General features: G+C 40.5%; 1 protein-coding gene across 1 annotated transcript in view; it reads left to right on the forward strand.

The window, feature by feature from the left end:
* Positions 1-563: 563 nt before the first annotated feature.
* Positions 564-23,369, forward strand: part of fbxo41 (F-box protein 41) — a gene marked incomplete at both ends in the record, with an annotated part of 30,429 nt that continues 7,623 nt past the window's right edge. Inside the window, 4 exons of the mRNA XM_079159970.1 lie at positions 564-1,112; positions 1,637-1,866; positions 16,290-16,497; positions 20,524-20,597. Coding sequence (XP_079016096.1) covers positions 564-1,112; positions 1,637-1,866; positions 16,290-16,497; positions 20,524-20,597 — 1,061 coding nt within the window. The remainder of the gene's footprint in view (positions 1,113-1,636; positions 1,867-16,289; positions 16,498-20,523; positions 20,598-23,369) is intronic.

The following is a 23,369-nucleotide window of genomic DNA, read 5'->3' on the forward strand; positions in this document are numbered from 1 at the left end:
ACTAATGCTTCACTAAGTATACATTTTGCACTTCTTCTGCTAAATATAAGAAGAAAAGCTAAATATTTTAATCAACAGTAGTAGGATAAAAAAAGTTAAAGGAACAGAATTAACTGGACTTTGTTGCTGGAGAATTCTGGATATATTGGTTGAAAAAGGCTCTGGAGCTCACAAGTTTCCCCGAGTATATTGTTTTGAAGATTTATTTATCCCGAGGAAAAGTTCTATTTGTTCAAATGATTTGTTATACAAAAATTCACAGTATAAAACACTTAAACTCACGTGTATTTTCTCCCTCTGTTTCTAGGACCACAGACAGGGGAACCATGACAGATGAAGTGAAAAGACCAGTTGAATGTTGCCACTATGTGTGGTCATGTGACTGAGCTGGGCTCCTCCATAGCACATGGGAAACACTTCCTCCTGCTGACCTGCCGTTGCCGCCTTGTTGCCCTGTTTTCACCATGAGAGGATCTGTCAGGTGCTTGACCTCTGTGCCCTCATACTGGCGCTGCTGTTGTGCCGCGTGAGCGCCCCCTCTCCTCCGGCAGTTACTGCACGGAATGGCCTCTCTGGACCTGCCATACCGCTGTCCTCGCTGCGGGGAGCACAAGCGCTTCCGAAGCCTGTCGTCCTTACGTGCCCACCTGGAGTACAACCACACGTACGAGACCCTCTACGTCCTCTCCAAATCCAACAGTGTGTGTGACGCTGCCGCTCTGCTGCCGCTTGTGGCTGAGGGAGCTCTCCTCGCGCCTACCAACAACAACGACCCATTTGAGCCGCTGCGGCCTTCGGCTTTAAAGGAGCGGCGCTTCCCTTGTCGTGAGCTTCCTTGTGCGGATGACTTGAGTCTGACCCCGGCTAACTCCAACACTGCAGCCCGGTATATTCCCAATGTGGAGTTTCCCCTGGGGGAGATTTTTATGAAGAAAGCCATGACATCCGCAGACCCAGGTCCTCATGGCAACCCCAGCACAGCTGTAGCAGTGGCAGCTAATGTAGCGGCCAGTGCAGTGGAGGCGGCCTACGAGGAGGGCCTGGCCAGGCTGAAGGCTCGGGCGTTTGAACGGCTGGAGCTGGATGAAAGGCTCGAGAAGCTGTCTGAAGAGGTCAATACGATCATTGTGGTTGTCAGAATCAACTTGACTCTCATTAGCTCTCAATATAAAAGAAAGAACAAATTACAGACATACCGCTAAACAAAAATAACAAGCCAAACGAACAAGCAAACAAAAACATGTGGCTAGTATGTTAGAGCTGCACACAAACTATTTATATAGTTATTGGTCAGTTACTATGTTCAAACTTGATTTTATTGGAGAAAGCTGAACTTTGTCGTGGAATTAGAAAAAGTCTGACCCCAGTGGTTGTATCAAACAATACATGCCAATTCATGACCCAAGGATCCAGCCATGGGACATTGAGAATGAATAGTTTAAAATAAACACACATTTTCACAATTTTCTACATCAATTCTTTGATTTGAAAGATGTTGCACGATAAAACAAAAAATCTGAGTGGTATTCTATCATGGTCATCACAAATGGCCTAATTTGCATGACTAGTTGTGTCTCATACAACGTTGTGATCATGGCGGGACACAAGGCAGCTCAAGTGCCTCTTTGTCTTGTAGGTGGAGCAGAAAATAGCGGCCCGCGTAGGTCGTCTTCAGTCAGAGCTGGAGAGGAAGAGCTCCGAGCTGGAGCGGGCCAAGCTGGAGAGCGAACAGCTGAGCCAGGAGAAGCAAGACCTGGAGGACAAGGCCTCCGAGCTCTCTCGACAGGTGGACGTCTCTGTGGAAATGCTGGCCAACCTCAAACAGGACCTGGTGAACAAGGAGCAGGAGCTCAACCACAAACAACAGTATGTGATATGTCTTCAGACTCATAGACACAGAAATATATTTCCCTTTGAGATGAAATTAATAGTTTAAGGCGTTTACTTCACTGGTTGCAGCTTTTAAAATGAATGATAATTTGCTGGTTTTGTCAGCTATGTTAGTAGATGGAATACCTTTTGAGTGTTGGACCGTTGGTCGGATATAACAGAACATTTGAAGACGTAACCTTAACTGTTGATGAAAATAATCCTTAGTTACAGCCCTAATTTTCATTGTGTGTAAAATAACATGCTGCTGTTTTGATGAAGGTGATGTCCGTTTGTTGGTCGATTGGTCTCTGTTGTTGATACAAAGATCATAGTCCACTTGGCTTATGGTGGAATAGAAAGAAGTAAAACATGAACACCCTCGGCTCCCAATTTCTTCCCCCTTGACACCGATGGCTCCTAACCTTCCCTTGCTCTTCCTTTCATTGAACACATTGTCATGCGTGCAAACACTCACACACACTCTCTTCCGCTCCTTCACCTCTACCTAGTTGTTGATGGTATAATTCTCAGTCGCATCCGCCCAACCAGATGTGGTCGGCATCTGTCCTGCTGCTGTCTCGATACACCTGTGCCCTCCAGAGCTGGTTAGCTGCTCATGCTGAAAGGAGCAGCCTCTCTCTCAGGCCAGTCCGTCCATAAAGCTGCCATGCTGCTTCATGAACTAGTTGAAAGTACGGCTGCTGTAAATAGAAGGAGCACTTGGATGTAAATCACAGTCTGGTGATGCAAGTTACTGCTGGCTCTGAATCTGATAAACATGATCTGGAGCTCTCCCCCAGAATGGCACAAAAAGTGAGTGAGAGCAGCATGTTAAAATGGAAGGTAATAAATAAAAGCAATGCATCCTCTATGCCATTTATATTTCACAAAATGGTTTGCCTTTTTCCTCCTCAAATTAGGGTTTTAAAGATGCGCACCACTAAATATCCATAAAAAAAATTCTACCAAACAATACAGTCTGTAATTCATTATTAATGACATGTTTTTATAAAAGAGAATTACTATATGAGGAACAATAACAATCTAATGAGAAAAGAAGGCTCTGGAAAAACAATAATGTGATGGATTGGTTATTTTGTGTTCATTATAAGCTGAGGCCCAGGACATGATTTTCTTTTTTTTAAAAAGTAGTTTCTCTCCACTTGTATAGGTTAATGCAAAGATGCTCTATTACAAAGTTTAAGCATTACAAACTCTGTAAATGAATGAATTTGAAATGGTACACATTTCCTGTCTCCTAAGTGGGCGTGGTCATGGCGTGACTCTGACTCCCAGTGCGCCGTCTGTTTTCTGAACCTTCTCTCATTAAGGTAGTACTTTTATAGCTGCTGCAAACACAAACGCAAGCTCTTTGTCTATTTGCATCTATTTTCTTTCTTTAAGTGATCAGCAGTTGTTCAGGTATCATTCAAAGCTCATATTCAAGCCATCTGGTATCTCTACTGTTTCTTTATCCGACAGGACAGCCAGCCTCGTCTTTCTATCGTCCGTTTTTATCACCTCTTCGGTTTCTTTATCAGGCCTGAATGTCAACAGTAGGTCGGAGACAGAAAATCGCCCTCAAGGCGTCTAATCTCATCACAAACACGCAACTGCACATGTCACTGTGCACTGTGTATGTGTGTGTGTGGGTGTGTGTGTTTCTTTGTAAAGGCGTCAATGACGCACAAAGGGAATGTATATATCAATTTAAAGCTATCATTAAAGCTGGAGTAGACAACTTTGGGGAACCCAGCAAGAGTATTTTGATTTTGAAAGCATCCAACAGAAAAATCCACAACCCCTCCCGTCACGCCTCCCTCCAAATCCTCTCCCTCAAAACACATGAACTAGCACTGCCAGTCCACAAGCAGAGGACTGGGGAACGAAGCGCAGCGCATTACTGTTATCACTAACCATATTTAGCTACCTCATGTCTCATTCACATGTAAGAAAACAACATTATCCAACATTAACCACAGCTGTTATTGTCAATGAGTGCGTTTAGATAGGTAGGTAGGTAGGCCATCCAATCATAGTTTGCAGAATTAAAACAATTGTATGAGTTAATTACAGACCTGTGACAACAACAGATACCAGATTGTTTTCTTTTTTTTTGTCAGAGAATTTGATCAATTGGTTGCTGTCGAGACGTAAAGAGAATTTCAACTAATACAACACAAATGCATGTTGAATGATGAACCAATCAACTTTATGACTAATTGTATTAGCACTAGAGTCGTCCATTGAGTTTCAGTGATTTGTGCACCATGCAGTCGGTCATCTATCTATTTATTTATTTATTTTTGCACAATTCAAACAATGAAATTTAAATTAAACAAACATAACAGCGATAAATGAATATCACAGTGCAGGAAGAGGCAGAAAGCCAACTGTGCTTATTTGAAGCCTCCACCTATATTATAATACAATTTTACAAAATTACAAACATAAAATGTGCATAAGACATTACATTACAACAAAACAAATAACAAAAGAAAGAAATAATGTAATTGTGTCGAGTGTGTGCGAGCATGTGTGTGGATGTGAGAGTAAGCATGGGCTTTGTGTTTGTTCAGGGATGTTGGATTATACACCTGCAGTAACTCATAAGCAATGGTAATGCTACAAGTCCCTATGAGTGAAACAACTATAAATGTAATATAACAGCTAAAACAAGAAAGACATGAACACGAATACATCTTGGTCCCTACAGCTAAACTGGTAATATTAGAAGTTGAGTGGCTGATCTTGTGATAGAATGATACAAAACAACAAAACAGGGTTTCATTGGGTCAAATGAGCAGAAGACGAGCATGTTTTTCTTAAATTTAGTCCCGCCCCTCTGACGTAAAGGGTACAGTAGCTGTGACCTTGTCTCCCAAAACTGGTGGCATCAGACTGGGATGGTTCTACTCTTAAAATCCCTGCCTGGGCTGTATGACTGCCTCATAGTTATGCCAGCAGCCCAGATTCTCTCTCTCTCTCTCTCTCTCTCTCTCTCTCTCTCTCTCTCTCTCTCTCTCTCTCTCTCTCCTTCTCTCTCTCTCACTCACACACACACACACACACACACACACACACACACACACACACACACACACAGTTGTTCTGTGTCTGTCTCCCTGAGGAGAAGCTGGCAGTCAAACAGTAAGCTCATTCAGACTCTAAAATACAGTCGGTCTGAGGTGGAAAAAGAGCATCACAGTCGGTGAATGTTCAGCAGGGTTGATGACTAAGCAGAAAGTTATAAGACACGTTATTGGCTAAAACATGGCTGCCCAACAACCTCATGCAAACAGCTGATTCTTTTCAAAACCTTTGATATTCTCGAGTTGCTTTGTGTAGTCTGTGAAACTCCTTCAAGGAGATATGCATCATGCGGTACATCAGTGGTGTCAAGTGCTAAAAATGCGAGTCACCTCACCGAGAGTTGCTATGCAACCATAGGAAACTCCCACGAACTGGCTTCTGCTGCTAGCAGCGCTATGCATAAATATATGACACCAACCTCATAATTTATTCTGCACTCAGAAACGCTGTAAACAATTATGAAAAGCATACAAAACGCCTCAGGTACCTTTGTGCTAATCAGCTTGGTCCTTATTATAATGTATAGTTTAGTTTGTAGCACAATTCATTCACAAACAGCCATACAGACAAAAACAAACTGCATGTGACTGTAACCGTCAACGAAAGCACATAATGATAAACATCACACCACACTGTAGCAGTCAGAGCTGAATGAATAACAGACTCCCTCAAGCATGCCCGGTAAATGGTTTGATAGCAGCTGGAATAAATGAGAGCATCTGTAATCAGCAGAAACTGGAGCCTGAAGATGCATTTAAAACGCCTTATTTTGTGTCTATCATAGAAATATGTCAAATACAGTCGTACTCTTTCTAGCCGTTAATTGCTTGATGACATACAAAACGTTTATTTAGTTGCTATGATATTCGCTAATCACTAATATGCCAAGTGTTGTGTTATTGTTCCAGTAGATCGTTTGTAAGAGCTATTACTAATTAACTTTGATCTTGAGTTTGTGATCGCTTTCATTCATGGTAATGATGGCTGGCCTCACTGTGCTCCTGCAGGAGGACATAATACTGTATGCAGCCAGATTATCAGACGCTGTTTTTTTTTAATAGTTTCTCTTCCCGGTTGAAAAGTTTGTATGAGATGTACAGGTGGTTGATACAGTCAATACTTAGACCTGTGCAATTTGTTCAATCCAATATACTCCAATCCTGGACCAAGTTAGAGCTGAAACCATTTGTCGATTAATCGATTAGTCAGTCGACAAAAAATATTCAGCAGCTATTTTTAGTAGACATCAAAAATCACAAAAATGACAAACGTTTCCGTGTTCCAGCTTCTGAGTTGTGATGATTGGCAAGAAATTTGAACACATCATTAAGGAGGCACACAACCGTTAGACAAGAGGCTATTTTTCATCAGGATAGATGTTACAAAAGTCACCCTAAAAAAACAAAAGAAATAATCATGTGATGTACAAACGGGGGAGGGACTAACTGTTGCAGTATTACAGTTGTTTGTACTAGATTGTCCAGGTGTTCATGGTATCTGAATTGAATGAGAGAAGAGCAGTACAGAGACAACGCATTTCAGTTTTTCATATCATATTTAGCGCTCACACACACACACACACACACACACACACACACACACACACACACACACACACACACACACACACACACACACACACACACACACACACACAGGTGCTGCAGTAGTCCTCAGCCCTGAGGCTTGATTTATTCCTACAACCACCTATGATAAAGTAAGTGTGCCCTGTGCTGCATAAGAAAGCCAAAGGCTCAAAAGCCTCTACATGTAGCATGTAGGAGTATTGGCTATCACTGTGCCTCCTTCAAAAAAACAAGCTCGGGCAGCAATCTATGCAAAGTGAAGCTGTCAGGGCAGAGAGAGAACTCGCCTCATTAACGACAGCGTCTTAGAATGAGGAGTATCGAGTATTAGCACTGCAAGACCTCTGCAGGCTCTCTAATGAAAGGAAATCAGAGTAAGGACGTGATCTGCAATACATCTAAGAATGTGGACTTGAAAATTAGTTTGACACCTTCTAAGGGTCTGTGTTGTAATATAAAGCTCAGTGTATCTCAAAATATGTCAAAGCATAAGACAGTAGAGTAATATTTGTCCAAACCCTGTAGGAACAGATGTCCTGTACGCCAGTAAATTGTTTGGATTACAGAAAAACATTGCAGCGCTGACGATAAACACTTTCACGCTATGAAAAAATGTATGCACAGGTTCGTTGTACACTGTTTTTCATGTGAAATATGTTCAAATGTTCTGTGATTATTACTTGACACATGCTATCTGCATTGTTACATACACAGCTTTTACTCGGACTGGATGTCTGCAGTTCGATAAATTAAGTCTATAATGTACAATGTAGAGCTGTAATTGGACAAGCTTAGGGAGAATCATGCTCGGAGTAAACCAAAGTACATCCATAGGCGCTGCATTCAGACTTCCAGCAGCAATATAAAGGAGAGTATAGCAAGAAAGGGTTCTGATGATCCCTTAGCCGTCAGATAGAACAGGATTCATGAGCGGAGGGCTGTTCATGTCTATCATTAGATGGAAGAAACTGATTTGTGCGTCCTTGAGGCTGCACGAAAGGCTTTGAACACGAAGGAAAAGGGAAACGGGAGGGATGGTGCAGCCAGTCCCTCAGTGGACACGTCTGTTTTCTTTCTCATTTAGTTAAGTCTGACACGAAAGGTTGAAGTAACCAGTGCACTGTTAGCAGATGGACTGTTATAGGAGTGGAAGATGTACTGTGGTTTAGTCAGCATGTGTGTGGTTCTTCTGTCGAAAGCTGATATTGAGACAATGCTGTCATTATTTTGTCTCTCCTCTTTGAGCTGTCAAGCTGTCATAGAGCTGAATGAGTGCTGCTGATGAAAAGCCTGTATGATTTAAAAGTCTGCACTATAGATGACATCTTCAGCTGATTCTAGTTAATGGTCAGAAAATGAATGGGGTATCGACTGATGAATAATTCTTCCAGCCTCTTGCAGGTAAAGATTTGCTGTTTTTCTCAGTTGTATATCACTGTAAACTGAGTATCTCTGAGTTTTGGACCAAATCAGCAATTTGAAGGCGTCTCTTTGGGCTCTGGGACATTTTTCCCTAATTTGTAGTATTTATAACCCGTCTCCTAGACCACAACAACACACTCCATGACTTTTTAACAAAAGATATTTTATTGAATCAAATTTACCGAAATTAAACAAAATGTAATTAAAAACTGAATGTTAACAGTGTTAAATCAGTGGTGGCAGTAGGGTATGTGGCGCATGAGTGGAAAATATGAGTGTTTTAAAGGTGCAAGACAAAATATAAAAATAGACTAAAGCAGCATGACAAAACCAAACCAAACCACGGGTGCCTGAAAGGAGAAGCAGAGAGCTGCAGCAGCAAAACAGACTGCTCGTAACACCGGGCCCAGCTGTTCCCAGTAGGAATCCCCTGCCACCAGGTATCTGGAAAACTACTACTTGTTTTCATAGATGTATCTATTTTCTTTCCACTTGCACTTCTGCAGAACGATTGCATCCGCAAGTGCAAAACATCACCGTCATCATGCAAACTAGAATTTGAGGACAGCTTCATTCTCTGTTTTTGAGAGTCTGACAGCTGAATTTCAGGTGGCCTTTTCTCTCATAATGATATAACGATCCTTTTCTGTCATTTACGTCAATGCGCCACATCATCACCTTGCTGTTGCATCTCTGGGTGACTGATTGGAGCCACAATAAAATATTTACTCTCCCGTGATTGATCGGAGCCAAGATGAGGATTAGTGGTTTCTTTGGAAACAAGTCATGCTGTTTTTTCTTCTTTTTTTTTTTTTCTTCTTCTCTGAGAAGCTTTGAAAAAAGTACATTTCAGCCTGCATCTCTTTCATCATCCCTTCTCTCACCCTTTCATCCTTGTCTGTCTCACATCTTCTTCTCGTGTAGCCATGTTCTCTACACGTCTCCTCATGGTGACGTTCTCTTTGTGTGTTTTTGTGTAATGCATACATATGTGTGACATTATGACATGATAACACAATGTAGCCTACTGAATCTGTCTCTCCAAATCCAGGTGTCAACACACAGCGAGACACGAGCAGCTGTCCTTTGTTAGAGCGAAGAAAGCTCGTATTCATGCAGCCGCCTCGTATTCCTCATGCAGGCCTTTCAGTCAATCATCTCTGCTCTTTAATATTAATGAGGCATCATTTTCAAGTAATGGCCAGATATGATGACATCTGTGAAAGGAGACTGACCAGTGATTGTTATCAACATTTAAATAAAATTCCTCAGAAGATAAGGCCTTATTAATCATGCCTGTTATAGCCGGATGTCTTTGCCATACTATACTATTTGCTATGACTGTTAAGTTGTAGGCAAATGAAGCATTGAAGGCTCAACTAGTCATTATTTCTCTGGATATATGAAGTAGCATATAGGACATCTATTGAGGTCTTCAAAGCCCATTTTCATTTATGTAATACAAACAACTGTAGCTTAGATTTTTGTTTGCAAGCTCTCAGGGCCTACATTTAACAAGACTGGAGCTTGAAGTGTCAAGAAGGCATCCGATTTTAAATGAATATCAGACAAACAATCCCCTTATGTATTCTAGATGTCTCATGGGGGGAAAGCAGCAGAGTGCAAGACCAGTGTTTGTTGTGTGGGTGCTAAAGGGGAATGTGTGGTAAAACTAAAGTGTAGCACTGTAACCTACTGCTGTGTGTGAGGCACAGTGTTTACATCAGAGCTTAGCTCTTGTACATAATGTTTAATTCATTACGGACGGATCAATCCAGAAGTGTGTGACGATATGAAGTTAAGAGATAGGAGGGCGGTGTAGACGCAGGAGTAAAGCCAGCAGGTGGATGATGGAAACTCGTGCACATCCTGGAGGTAATGATGATGACGGGGAGATGCAAGGATTGTGCAATAGTAGTTATTTAAGACAGATTTTGTATCAATATTTGATTCATATATTTACATACCAGACACACAGTTCCTGGCCATAAATCCTTTCTGTCATTGTTCATGAAATATTGCCTGTTAAGTTTTGAGAAATTCTAATGGAACAGTGGAAGATTTATGAAGTCACTTTACACAATTAAATGTACTTGAACTTTTGATCAGTGTGGTACATGTGGTAGGATTAGTGGTGCAGTTTAGATCCTGCTGTAGATACAAAACGTAAGGATGACCTGCAAAATCCTGTAAGGCTAACTCAACAAGGAGCCTCTATAGCTGAAAGTAGGGTACATTGGTTGCTTACTTCTGAGCTGTTCAGATGTGAAATTTGAATACAAATCATATCTCTAAGGAGTTAATGGCTAAACACTGCTTCCTCTGTAGTTTATTCTGTACACTACATGAACCTACATTAATCTTTGAATTGTAATACACCGATTAAACAAACAAGATACAGCATGTTAATTGGTACATTTTGGTTAATTGGTGAAGTATTTGTGGTGTATTTTGTTACCTTTGGCAAGACCCAAGGCTAGCTGTTCCAATCTGTCTGCTTGCTACAGGTACATTTTTACAAATAAGTAAATAAGAGTATTTTCCATCTTCTCATCTAGTTCTCGGCAAGAAAGCAAATTAGCATTGTTTTAGCCACAGCTGAGTCATTTCCTCTGAATCCCGCCCCAGACTTAACAACCTGCATGTTCATCACCCAGAAAAGATGGCGGTCTTCCTTCTCAGCTCCCCCAGCGTCCAGGTGAACACACAGGCATGTTTGTCACTGTGAGGCTTTCTTTCTGAGGTGTTGGAGTGAGTCACGCTTTGAGAGCGAGGCATGTGGGTACATCTGAGTGTTTGTGTTGAAATTAGGATTGACAACAGGAAGCAGCCACATCCCATTTCCCTCCCCTCCTCTGTCAAACCTCCTGTGTTTGCTGCCTCCACATGACTGCAGATTTTTGCTTGCTGTGTGTTGCTTTGGCCTCTGCAGGATTTTTCCTCACGGTCTTTGCTCTTTATGTTTTCTTTTTTTATCAGCTTCAATCCTCATTTTTTGCTCGTCTCCCAGTATCCAGCGAAGAAATATTTTTTTTTCCTTCTCACCCCCTCTGCCCACCCTTCAACATCTTTCTCAGCCTTTCGATCAAATTCCCGATTCCCTTGCTTCTTCTCCATAAAGCTTTCCACGCTGAGTGAGGTTCCTTCAGCTGAGTGGTTAAGCTCCTGGTGCATCCGTGCATTTCTTCCTGACACAGAAGAAAGAGAGGGAAAGGTTTTCCTGTGTTGCTTATAACACATTCCTCCTCATGGGATTGGTGCATCTGTCTCCAGTAACAACAAAAATCGGATATATTGAATTATTAATTGAGACTAATTACAAATGCATTGCAATTTGGATGCCAAAACACGTTGTACGGTACATACGATCCTAACTCAGCTACTCTATTATTAGCAGCTGTGAGATAGCTATATGTCATTATACTGGAGGCTGAACTAAAAACAGTGCTCAGTCATTGTGGCTTTCCCTTTATTAGCTTGAATAATGAGAGCAGAACTTTGGCTTCAGGCTGCTTAATCATACACCACATTAGGTACAGCTCCAATCACTGAATTAAAATAATGATACTTGGACTCATTAATTGTACACCGTAATGGGATATTTTGAGTTGTAAGCAAATTCTCTAAATGCATCTGACTATTAATGAAAGCTGATCTTGTGTTCGTATTGCACAAAGCTATGTTGTCCTTATCAGTGCCAAGTTCAACTATCTAGGCTAGGCAGGTAAAGCACATTTCATACATGAAGGAAATTCAAAGTGGTTTACATGTTGCATGATAAATAAACAGGAAATACATTGAAACACAAAATGCAAAGATAGAAAATGATTTCAAAGGAAATAAAAAAAGAAATTAATGCAAGAGAGGTAAAAATGCACAGTAAGTGTAAAGTGGAGGATGGTGAGCGTTTAACGCTGCACTCATAAATATGGTAATATAAACAATAGATTGAATGGGTAATGTGAAAGGGATTGCTCTTAGTGATGAACCCACAGAGATTTATCACTCAACTCTGCAGCTCCCCTCAGCTCTCTGAATCATTTTTAGCGTCTTGCAGTTCATTGTTTCATTTTCACTGTTTTGGTCCATCTCACTGCTCTCACCAGCATCGTTTCCAGACACAGCAGGCAGCTGTTTTCAGCGATAACGCTCTATACACTACCTGCACAGCGTGAAACAGCAGATAGACACAGTAAGTGACTAGCTGGTGAAAATAGTGGTGCATAAAGGAGAGTGAATAATCACCACGATGTCCGAAAAATGCTTCTAAGTCAATTGTTGCTCTGTGCCTGCTGGATGTGTAAATATGCAACTCTTTGCTATTAAGTACGTTTGCCTTATTAACGTTATATGGTGATTATATTTCATTGTCTTGATCTCTCAAATTGATGTTGCTTAAAGGTTCAGTCAGTGACAGAGCATAACATTTTTTACCAGAAGACCAAAGATGGGGTAAAACTTGAATTATAGGAACAGTGTGTAGCAGTTCGGGGGATCTATTGGAAGAAATTGAATATGATATTAAAATTCTTGAATGTATAATTCTATATATGTAGATATAAATGACACATTAATATCTACATATGGGACAGATCCTCTTCACGGAGGAATGTTGCCATGTTTCTACAGTAGCCCGGAATGGACAAACCAAACACTGGCTCTAAACAGGGCCATTAGCAGATCTAAACGCTTGGTACTATAGACAGTATATAAGGAGTGGACGAAGTCACCCTGACATCACCCGTTGGTTGCCGTTTTGAAGCCTTGAGTTCGGCATTTTGGCCGTTACCATCTTGGTTTTTTGCAACCAGAAATGACACGAAACGGTCGAGCTAATTAAAACTAAATGCATTTGTGCATTGGCTTCACTTTTCAGAGTCGGAGGTTGCCTCCTGCTTTTCACATGGGATAAGTTTCAGTTCGGCGCTAGATGCTGCCGAATCCTACACACTTTAAAGTACCCTTAATTGATGTAAAGGGAAAAAAAACAGGCCATAGATGGTTGTTTTATTGATTGACGTTTGTGCCACCAATCATATGCAACAAAGGTGACGCCACATGGTGCAGCTCTATTTATTCTCAATTAAGATGGTGTTAGCTGCACTGTGGAGAAAGGAACCTTAGATAGCTTGGCTTTGGGTCCTCAGTGGCTGCCGTTTGTTGGTGTGCAGTTCATTGATTGCCTGCAAGAAAAGTGAGTAATGAATGGTTTCTCTGTAAGGAAGAGAGTAGTTAATTTAGGTTAAAAAGGATGTTGTAAGCTTTTAATTGCTTCTAATTCATAGCATTTTTGGTAGTAACCATTTTGGAAGTACTGTACACAATACATAAAGGAATTTAAGGGAAAGGGTGTGTTAATTGCTGGTAATTATCATGATTGCACTGAACTACCGTGAAGCGTTGTGTACTTTTAGGCAAAGAGCTGTGCAGGTGTTACTACTTGAGGCTTGGTGTGCATATGACCTTAATTTGGAGTTAAATATCATACCTTTGTTTTTTAACTGTTATTAGTGTTACCACCCGACACAAGCCCATCATGTGGTGGAAACCAGACCTTGCCTCCTCTCTGTATCTTCAGTTTTTCCCCTGTGAGATCTTAGTTGATACAATCTTTGTCATGTGTTGGCTGCATGTTGAGATCTCCCTTTCTTTTTCCAGAAGCAGAGAGGAGAGTTTATAGTTTGATGAAGATGAGGTAATTGGAAGAGCTTGTAGCCGAGACAGTTTACGTCTCGTGCAAACACACACATTCTTTGTGTTGTTCTCTGCGAATGTCCACAGTAGCAAAGAGAGTGTGCAGTAATACAGTAGGCCTCTTGTGATCACTTCACAGCCAATTGCATAGGGCCCAATGATCCCTAAGTAGATAAAAATCATGTAATCTCACATTATGGGCAATTACCAAGAGACTAACTCCAAACAGTATTGATCACAGAAGAGAAGTAATGGCCACTTAATTTTGATATAATTTACTGATTCACTGATTGTTCACTCACAGATTTGATAGCACATGTGCTTTCATTTCTACCCTGCAGTCAAACACCTTGACTCATTTTGGAGTGATATTTTTTTTGTCATCTTTGCATGAGGATAAGAAATTTAACTGAGCCAGATGGCAAACTATTTTTATCAGAGAATGCCCCCAATTTTATGAATATTCACTGTGAGCGCTGTTACTGTTTTTGGATGGATTCTGGATTGTGTAATGGGCAGTAGTAATGGATGTTTGACATCAGTGGGATGTAAAAGTATCCATCCCGATGAGCAGCTTGCCTTATTTCATGAGCTTGAACCATTTTAGACTGCGGGACAAAGATTTTATGTCCCCATTTTCTGTCTGCAGTGATGGTCTGAACCTTTTAAATGATTCATTTGGCTTTGTCAAGGTCAGATGTCTGAATTGTCTTGTTAAGTTCTCCTGACTGCATTGCTTAGACAGTAAAGACGCATGCTGTTTATAAGGACACAAAGAAAGCTTCTGGGAATTGTAAAAGTCCCAAATGAAGACAGGCATGAAAAGGAAAGTTCTGTGAGGGGGATGTGGGATATTGGGTCGGGTGGTTATTCAGATATAAAAAGGTTTCTCTGAATGTGAGAAGTAGTACTCACATTCAGCTATCATCAATAATATATAATAGATCATCAATAGATATACAAAAAAATATGAAAGAACAATTTGGATAATTGATTAATTGTCAGTCTCAAGCAAAAAACAAGTTAAAAAGTGATCGTTCCAGCTTCTTAAATGTGAGTAGCTGCTTTGTCTTGTTGTTTATTGTGTTGATCTTTGAGTTTTGAACTGTTGCTTGGACCAAAAACGTAACGTAAGACATCACCATGGACTCTGAGATAATAGTAGATAATAGCAAATGCCCATTTTTCATGGGCATTTACTGAATAAATGATTCATGGATTAATCCAAAAATGAACAAACATACAACAGAAACTCTAAATTATTGTCAGTTGTAGCCCTTAAGAAAATGTGTGAAAGCGGCAATAACAATTTTTTAATAACATCATATATAAGACACTGTGAAAACAATGCGACAAGGGGTCGCTCATAGTGAGGAACCTACAGTGAATTCGTGCCCAAATTTGCAGCTCCCCTCAGCTTTACTGAGATTTATAGTGAATTTCAGCTCATTGTTAGCTGTCTACCTTCACTCTGACTGCTCTCATAGAGTTGCTTTCAGCAAGCAAAGCTGTGATAAACCCAATGTACACTACCCGCTCAGCACCAAACGGCAGACAGACACAGTAAGTGACTAACTGGTGGACGTAGTAAAGTATATGTCAGCTAAAAAGACAGATATTTCCTTCAGGAGTTTGTAGAGACCAAAAGCGGAGCTAAAAGGCGGTGAATATTGGATTTAAATTCGCCATGTGGATACAAACGCATGCATGAACGATAAAGGTCCTCCGTAACTGCTGGATGCGTAAATAAGCAACTGTTTGCTCACAAGTTCACAATATCACCTTAAAAGATGTTGATACATATCATAATGTGGTTTTCACAACTTGTTTCTGCTGCCTCCAAGTGGCTAAAAATAATCAGTTATTGCAGGTTGAAAGAATCAACAGAGCTGTATGAGGACTGAGGTGGCTTTGAATTTCTGTGTTTTGTCATTGTGTCACTGAGGTAGAACATGTTGCATTGACACTTTTTGCTTTAACTTGGACGTACAAGTCAAGACCAGTTCCCACTAATGCAGAGACTGCTCATACTGAACATTAGGGAATGCTTGTGTAATTCATCATCCAAGTTTAAATGTATTGAGTTAATATAATCTGACAAACCACATCTGAACATTTAGGATTTTTCTTTTAATCACCAGACCGTTTCAGATGACACTGAACAAAATCACTGCAGGGAATGCTAGAAACATACAGGCTGCAAACAACTACTAACACTGTCTGAATTCCTGGTTTGTTTGCCTCAGTATCTGAGTAACACACTGCCCCTTAAAATGACGGGAACTTGGCCCTGCTGTGCCTGCAGCGGTATAAATATACAGCTGCTCTCTCACCCTCTTCCCTCCCTCTCCCTCCATGTGCGTTGGTATTGTGTATTTAACTCTGTCACCAAGCCTCATCGTGTGTCTCAAAAAGGGCAGAACGGCATGTTCTGTGAATGTAAGAGAGATTTTTTTAGATTTTTTTAAAAGCGTCTTGCAGCAACCGTTTAAGCTGAACATGTACGTTTTCACTACAAGCTAGGTTCAGCAGATCTGTAATTTCCCCCTTGATGAGACGGAGCATACCCCCGACTTTAAAGACTGTCCCATTGATATTGCCCTTCCCCTCTCTGCCTTTTAGGGAAGTCGCCCAGATTGACCAGTTCCTTCAGGAGACGGCGGCACGTGAAGCCAATGCCAAGGTGCGGCTGCAGCAGTTCATCGAGGAGCTGCTGGACCGAGCGGATCGCGCCGAAAAACAGCTGCAGATCATCAGCAGCTGTGGCACCACACCGAACGGCAGCCTGGGACGCTGCAGCCTCCAGGCCTCAAAGGGCAATGGACGCCAGGTGAGGAAATCATGCATTAACATGTATCTTCTGCTCTAAACACACTGCAAAATGCACCGTGAGATTATTTTAGTTTATTGCGTTTTCAGATTAGACTTGACTGAATTGATGACATTTCCTGTTTTCTCTGAGACTCTCCAGGCAACAAATCACATTACAATAAACAATATATGATTTACAAATAGATACTGATCACATTGAACTGCAAAATAATACAGACAGCAATTAAAAAATGTGCTTTTCAAATCATATGAGCTGTTTCAGATTTAACTTTGTGGCACATTGAATTGTTGTAATAAATCAGACAACTTGACTATTTTTTCATAACACTGTGATTCTGTTATATGTATTTGTAATTTTGGTTTTGCCACCAAAGACTCCTCACAATGCTGCTCCCAGCTCTCTGACAGTCCTTGACAGAGCTGTTTTATTTGCTGTTGAATAGTGCATTAGCATTGATTATATTGAGTGATGTCCCTGTAATGCGCCACAGGTCGAACACATAATAGACAAGTCTATTCTTCTTTATACTGCTGAAGTACAGTAACTGTCCAGGACTTTCCCATGTTTTCATACATCAGCAGGTGAAATTCAGTAAACTCAAATCACCTCAAAATCTACACATCTACAAGAAGAGAGTGTGTTTGTACATATTTTTTTGTAAATTGAACAAAGGCACAATACAAAGAATTTGCATCAATATTTTTTTGTAATCGTCTGAGCCCTAGTTGATAGCATTGAGGTCAGTGATCTGTGCAGGTTAGGCAAGTCCCCCAAAATTGGGTTACATCTCTTTATAAACCTAACTTTAGTTAGACCTGTCATGTTAAAACAGTTAAGAACACCTAAGCAGAAGCCCACTATTATATGTTGTTGCTTTACATGTAAGATTTCCTAACCCAAACAGCCGCAGACAAAAAGTACATTTGTACATATCTACAGCATTTTGTTTTGTAATGTGTTGCTCATCCATCATAGGATCATAAAGTTTGGTCTTATGGTTGTAACAGAGTGAAATTAGAGGCTCTATCTCTGTCTGCTTTGCATTAAGCATCAGAACAGCAGAAATACTGAAGCTCTGCAGCAGACAACATGCTGACCAGAGAGTGTAATTCGCATTAAAAAGCTTCCTCGTGCTCCGGAAACTTGACATCAGCCCTTTGCCCTCAGGCTCTCTACAGCGTCCATTGTGGCATTCCCCCCCCCTCTTCCTCTTCTTTTGTCTTATTACACGATGATGAAAATGTGAAAGCAGTTCTTAAAAATGTCACTTATTCAAATTATCCAACACCTCTTGAAAATGGGGCGACCTGTTTCATTGCACTGATCTGTGTGCTACCATGGAAACCAGTTCTCGCTCTGGTTTGAGGTTCCAACATGATTTTGAGTCAGATGTAATGTTTCACATATCTGAGAGAAATGAGAGGACATTAACCTGTTGCAAAGACGTCTGAAATAGTTTAATGGCATTTTTCTAGCAACCACGATTTAGTCGGATACATTTTAAAATGAAATGTACTTTTTTTTTTTCTCAACCATCCGACCTGTGATTGACCCAAAACACTGCTACTTATATTTAGACGTCCTCTCTTTGGATTTAGACATCCGCCAGTTTACTGCGGGACTGTGAATAATCAAGATGACAAGTACAAGTGTGGAGACACAGACTAGTTGGCACCTTGTTACTCTGTCAAGGGAAGCCCGGAGATGTCGCCCAACCACCCTCACAACCTCACTCTCCGTCTCTCTGTCACGACATCAGCGAGGTCGCCCTTATCTCCTAGGAGACAGGTTTTTAGAGTCACAGAGGTATTTCAGGACTGACAGCGAGAGAAGCGATGGATGGCTTGTTTCCTGCTCACTCTCTCGTTCGGCTGAAGCTGAATCTAATGCTTTCGTCACAGGAAGTGGAAGGTGGCGATAGCTTTGATTTGATCGTAGTATTTTATAAGCTTCTGGGCATTTTAACAGAGAGACAACAAGAGGGAGAAATAGAGAACTACTCCAGTTTAAGAGCAAACTTAGGTTGCCAGATTGGAGTTTTAGCCTCTGCTGAATGGATTGGGTTCCATCCATTTCTGGGAGATTTGTCCCTGTTGTGCTTTCACTGCAAGCTGGCCAGGAATGAGAGCCACGGATGGTGTTTGGCTGTTTCCTCCATGGTCCATTTTCACTGGCACTAGGCCAGAAACAAGCTGTGTGAGTAGAAGCAGAGAAAAAGAAAGAGAGAGGGAGTGACAGTGTCTGTGTTTGTGCACATTATCCCTCTGTGGCACGTCGCCAGTCTGATACGCACAGTTCCACCTGGCAATACGCACACACACACAAAACACTACACACTACATACTTCAATGCACAGGCACAGGAGTGACTAGGAGGATTTTGCTCTCAGGCAAATAGAGAGAGTGAGAGTCAGGCTGCACGCTCACCATCAAATACACTTAAAAAAAGCCCACCTGCCTTCAGAGCCACAGCCAAATATGTGTGTAATAGGAAAGAAGCTGAGGGTTTTTGTGTTGCTATGGATTGGTCAGTCAGTCAATCTGTCCATCCAATAGTTTGGACAAGAGCAAAATGTCTGGACTACTGGCCAGATTGCCATGAAGGATTTTCATGGATATTCATGATCCCCAGTGGATGATTCCTAATGACTTTGATGACCTCCTGTAGCATCACTATTTGGCAAAATATGATTCATTTTATGTTTGGTATGAGATTCATGCTCCACAAAGGGTGAACCCTTTTACATTTTAGACAGTCCACAGCCCTTCCTGTACTTCCGCCTCAAGGACAATTTGTCAACTTTGGACACAAGAGTGATATGTGGGGGTGAGGCCAGTTGAAAAGTGTTTTGATGGAATTTGTTCTGTTCATTCATGGTCCCAAATGGTCACTGTTTTTTTTCTTTTTTTAAAATCTTTTATTGCAGGACATACTTCCTACAATGTTTATGTATTTGATAAGGAAAAGATAATAATGGTAGTAAAGTAGACGAAATTAAAAATGAAAGACAATAATTACAATAAAAACAAATCAATAAATCAATACATTTCATAAAAGAAGAAAAAAAAACCTAGTATGATAGTACGCGAACATATACACATACTATATGTATACACATGCACACATACACATACAAAGTGGGAAAAATAACTCTTAAAACTCTCCAGGGCTGAATCATTCAATATTGTTTGATTGTGAGCATCATATTTTATCAATTTATTCTGTAAGTTACTTTTTCCATTTCTAAAATGCTGTTTAATGGTGCTGTAGATCCAAACTTTTAATTTGAAGGATGTTTATCACAATAAAATGACTCATTACGCTAATGCTCCACAGAAAATGAACCCATTCCATTACTTCTTGAGCTTTTCTTTTGTGCCACCCTCAGGAGGAAATGATCACAATAATCTCAACAAGCTATCAAGCTGTCATCTACGACTGATTTATTGTTATTGTGTTGGGAAAGGGTTTATCCTTTTGATGTTCTTGATTTTAGCCTGATGCTGTCACTAGTCATTATAATGCACATGCTCAAATCTGTAAACTGAAGTGAGATCAAACTGTACTACTGAACCATACAGAAAATGCCTTTAATCTAAACATCACTTGTGCTGTTTATTTCAGTTTTGATTATTTGTTCGAGCCGAGCTGTAGAGAAGCTTCCCACGATAACAGCAAAAAGCTACTTTTGGATTTTATTTTATTGTCTTTGTCAAGCAGAGCTAACTAACTGTGGCAACTGCTTTAAAATGAAATCCTGTTTCTCTCATGATACAGTTTGAAGTGTATTGTTTTGTATTATATTTTAGAAAATGCAAACGCCTGAATATGTCATGACACTTGTAATTTCCTCACTTATCTGAAAGTTTATGGTAGAGCCATAATATCAACTCTACCATCCGCTCTACAGGAGCTTACTGAGGAATAATACACGTAAGCCAGGGGAATGTCTCAGGAAGCTTACGGCTGCTGTGTAATTATTACTGATGGCACTTTTCTTTCTGCATGTTTGTGTCTCTCCAGAGAAACTCCAGCAACTCTGGGAGCACAAGAGGCATGTACCAAGTGTCGGACCGACGTTCGTCCCCCAGCACAGGGTAAGTCAGCACACTGCTCCTATTGCACATTTACATATGATTTGACACCTCTGAAATGTAATGCATCCGAACACCGCTGTGCCTTGAAGGGGTTTAATGGTACAACTGTAGACCCTCACTAGGAAACTATTTTCAAATATTTCTGTCAATCAATCGGTCTGGATTGATAGTAGTAGTCTGGTAAAACGCAGGTTTTCTGGTCCAGCTGGAGATTTTGTGGCTCTTGGCTGGCAATTGAATTTGGTGCACCTCCTCTTTCTTACCTTGTGAGAGCTGATGTAGTGAAACACAGTCTGTCAGTTGTGTCGAACTATAACAGAACCCCTGGAGCCGCAGAGCTTTTAACCACCGTCTACTGTGCTCGCTGCCCCTGGCCTTCAGGCTATAACATGTCAGTCCTGTGTATAAATGTTTGCAAGTACTGCAGTTGCAGTAACTCAGAAAAACAATGAAAACTGTGGAAGTGCCATGGATACAACCTGTTTGACTTGTGGCTCTTTGTATGTTTTTTGTTATTCCCAGATTAGTTGAAATTAAAAAAAATACAGAACACTTAAAACAATTATTAGATCACTAGATGAATCTATTCTTCGATTGACAGAAAAATTATTTTTGCTAATATTCGATAACGGTCACGTTTTTTTATCAGCTTCTCATTTCTTCCAATGAATATTGAGCCTTTTTATATTTTGTCTCGGATGCTAATTGGCATTCTGGATACACACCTTGAAATCATTAATTAATCTAATCATGAGCTTCTCATGATTGGGATCATGTCATTACATCTTGCTATTGATTTAATGTTTTATCAGGTTACTGCTTTACAACCAGCTCATTAAACTGTAATGAACCACAGTTTTGTCATTGACCCAGTTTAGATGGTTGAAACCATAAACACGCAGCTCTGTTTTGATGTTACATAATCTAAATTCACATTTGTTGCATGACATGCATCTCATCTTCTGTGCATCCTTTCCCCCCGCAAGAGCTGATAAGGGCTACCTGCAGTATCATCTGTGAATATCTTTCATTTCTATTGAATGAAAATGATGCATGCAGGAGCTTCCACTCTTTGTATAATGCTGAGAGAAAGAGGAGGACGCACTGAGAAGGCAAAAATGGAAAAAAGAATGAAAAAATGTCCTATTTTTTGAGAGGCTGATGTTTGTAACTGCTCGTTACTTGTCTTTGCTGGTGGGTTATTTTCAGTATTGTAGCAAGTACGTATGTACAAAAGCTGCCCTTATAAATCCTCTGAAAAGCAACTGGCACCTATTTGTGGTTTATTTTGGTTTCAGAATTGCTTCTAGTGCTGTCAAATGAATTGATACTACAGTTTTCCTCGGTGGACATTTAAGGGTGATACTCTGTGCTGAAGGAACTGAAGTCCCAGAAACTAATAATCAGAGGGATCAAGTGAACAGGTTACCAAAGGATTCAGAAAAGGTGTTTTGCTATTTCTAAATGAAAAATAGTACTAGCAGACCACTTCAGACACCCACATTTGGCTTGTTGGTTAAAAGCAGAGCTGATGGTGCATCATGAATAGATGAAAGAAATACATCCACATTTTGTGAAATACACTGATTTGCTTGCTTGCCAATGGTGAGATGAGAAGATCAATACCACTCTCATTTGTTTGTTTAATATAATGTAGAGCTTTACATTTTCTGTCCAATTAGGCCCGACCGCACCTGCTGGGTTCGGGTTGGGTCGGGCTATAATATATAATGCCATCGGGCTCGGGCCCAAAACTGCTGCCGTGTTTCTGGCTCGGGTTGGGCTAACGAGAAACCTAGAAACCATCTAGGTTCATGTAGGGTCAGGCCTGATTTTTTGGGGCCCTAATATGAAGCGATGGATGGCAGCCGGTTAGCTTGGCTTAGCATTAAGACTGGAAATGAGAGAAACGGCTATCCTGGCTCTAACAGAATCTACCCACCAGCAGCATTCAGTTTTTACGCTCCACATATCTGTAACAAACTCCCAGAAAACTTGAAGTTCGCTTCAATTCTTTGTTCTTTAGGATCAGACTTTTCTGTTTGCGATTGCCTTTTATTAAATTAAATTTGGGACTTTTATTCTCCTGTTTAATCATTTTTATTTTATTTTAGCTTATTTTTATCTTCTATTTTGTTTCAGTCTTTGCTCTTTATGTGTGTCTTTCATATCTTAAAGATATTTATAAAAGCACACACTTCCAGACAATAAATATTAGGTGCTGGACAGAGGAATATGTATAAGACTGAAAAAATAATACTTCCATGATCATATATGAGAGAGAGAGAGACTGGTTGCTAGTAGTCGTTAACATAACCCCTGCTAAGACCACAGTCTGTCATTTTGACGCTTTGTTTTCCGAAAGTAAAAGGTACTCCGTTAAGTTAAGCTGTAGCTGTAGCTCCATATTTAAAATACAGGAGAGTGGTTTCAAGCTTCACTTCTAAATCACTGCAAGAAAGCGAATCAGTTCATTTTCCAAAATATTCTGTTCCTTTAGACTTTTGTTTTGATAGTTTACTGGGAAAATACATTCTTACTCTGACTGTAGTAGAAAATGCACAACTGTCCTTTCTTTGAACTGATGTACATTTGACCATATGTTTTAACCCAAACCTTGAATGACCAGATGCTAGGTAGCTTGTTTTTAAGGCATTTGACAAAAAACAACCCCCTGTAACAGGACGCAGCTGCAGATCAAAGACAACTCCCATTAATAAGGGACAGCCTGCAAACTATTTGATTAGAAATGATGGATTTAGTCAATGTCAC

This window comes from Pholis gunnellus (genome assembly GCF_910591455.1).
Source record: "Pholis gunnellus genome assembly, chromosome: 5".
Lineage (NCBI taxonomy): Eukaryota > Metazoa > Chordata > Actinopteri > Perciformes > Pholidae > Pholis > Pholis gunnellus.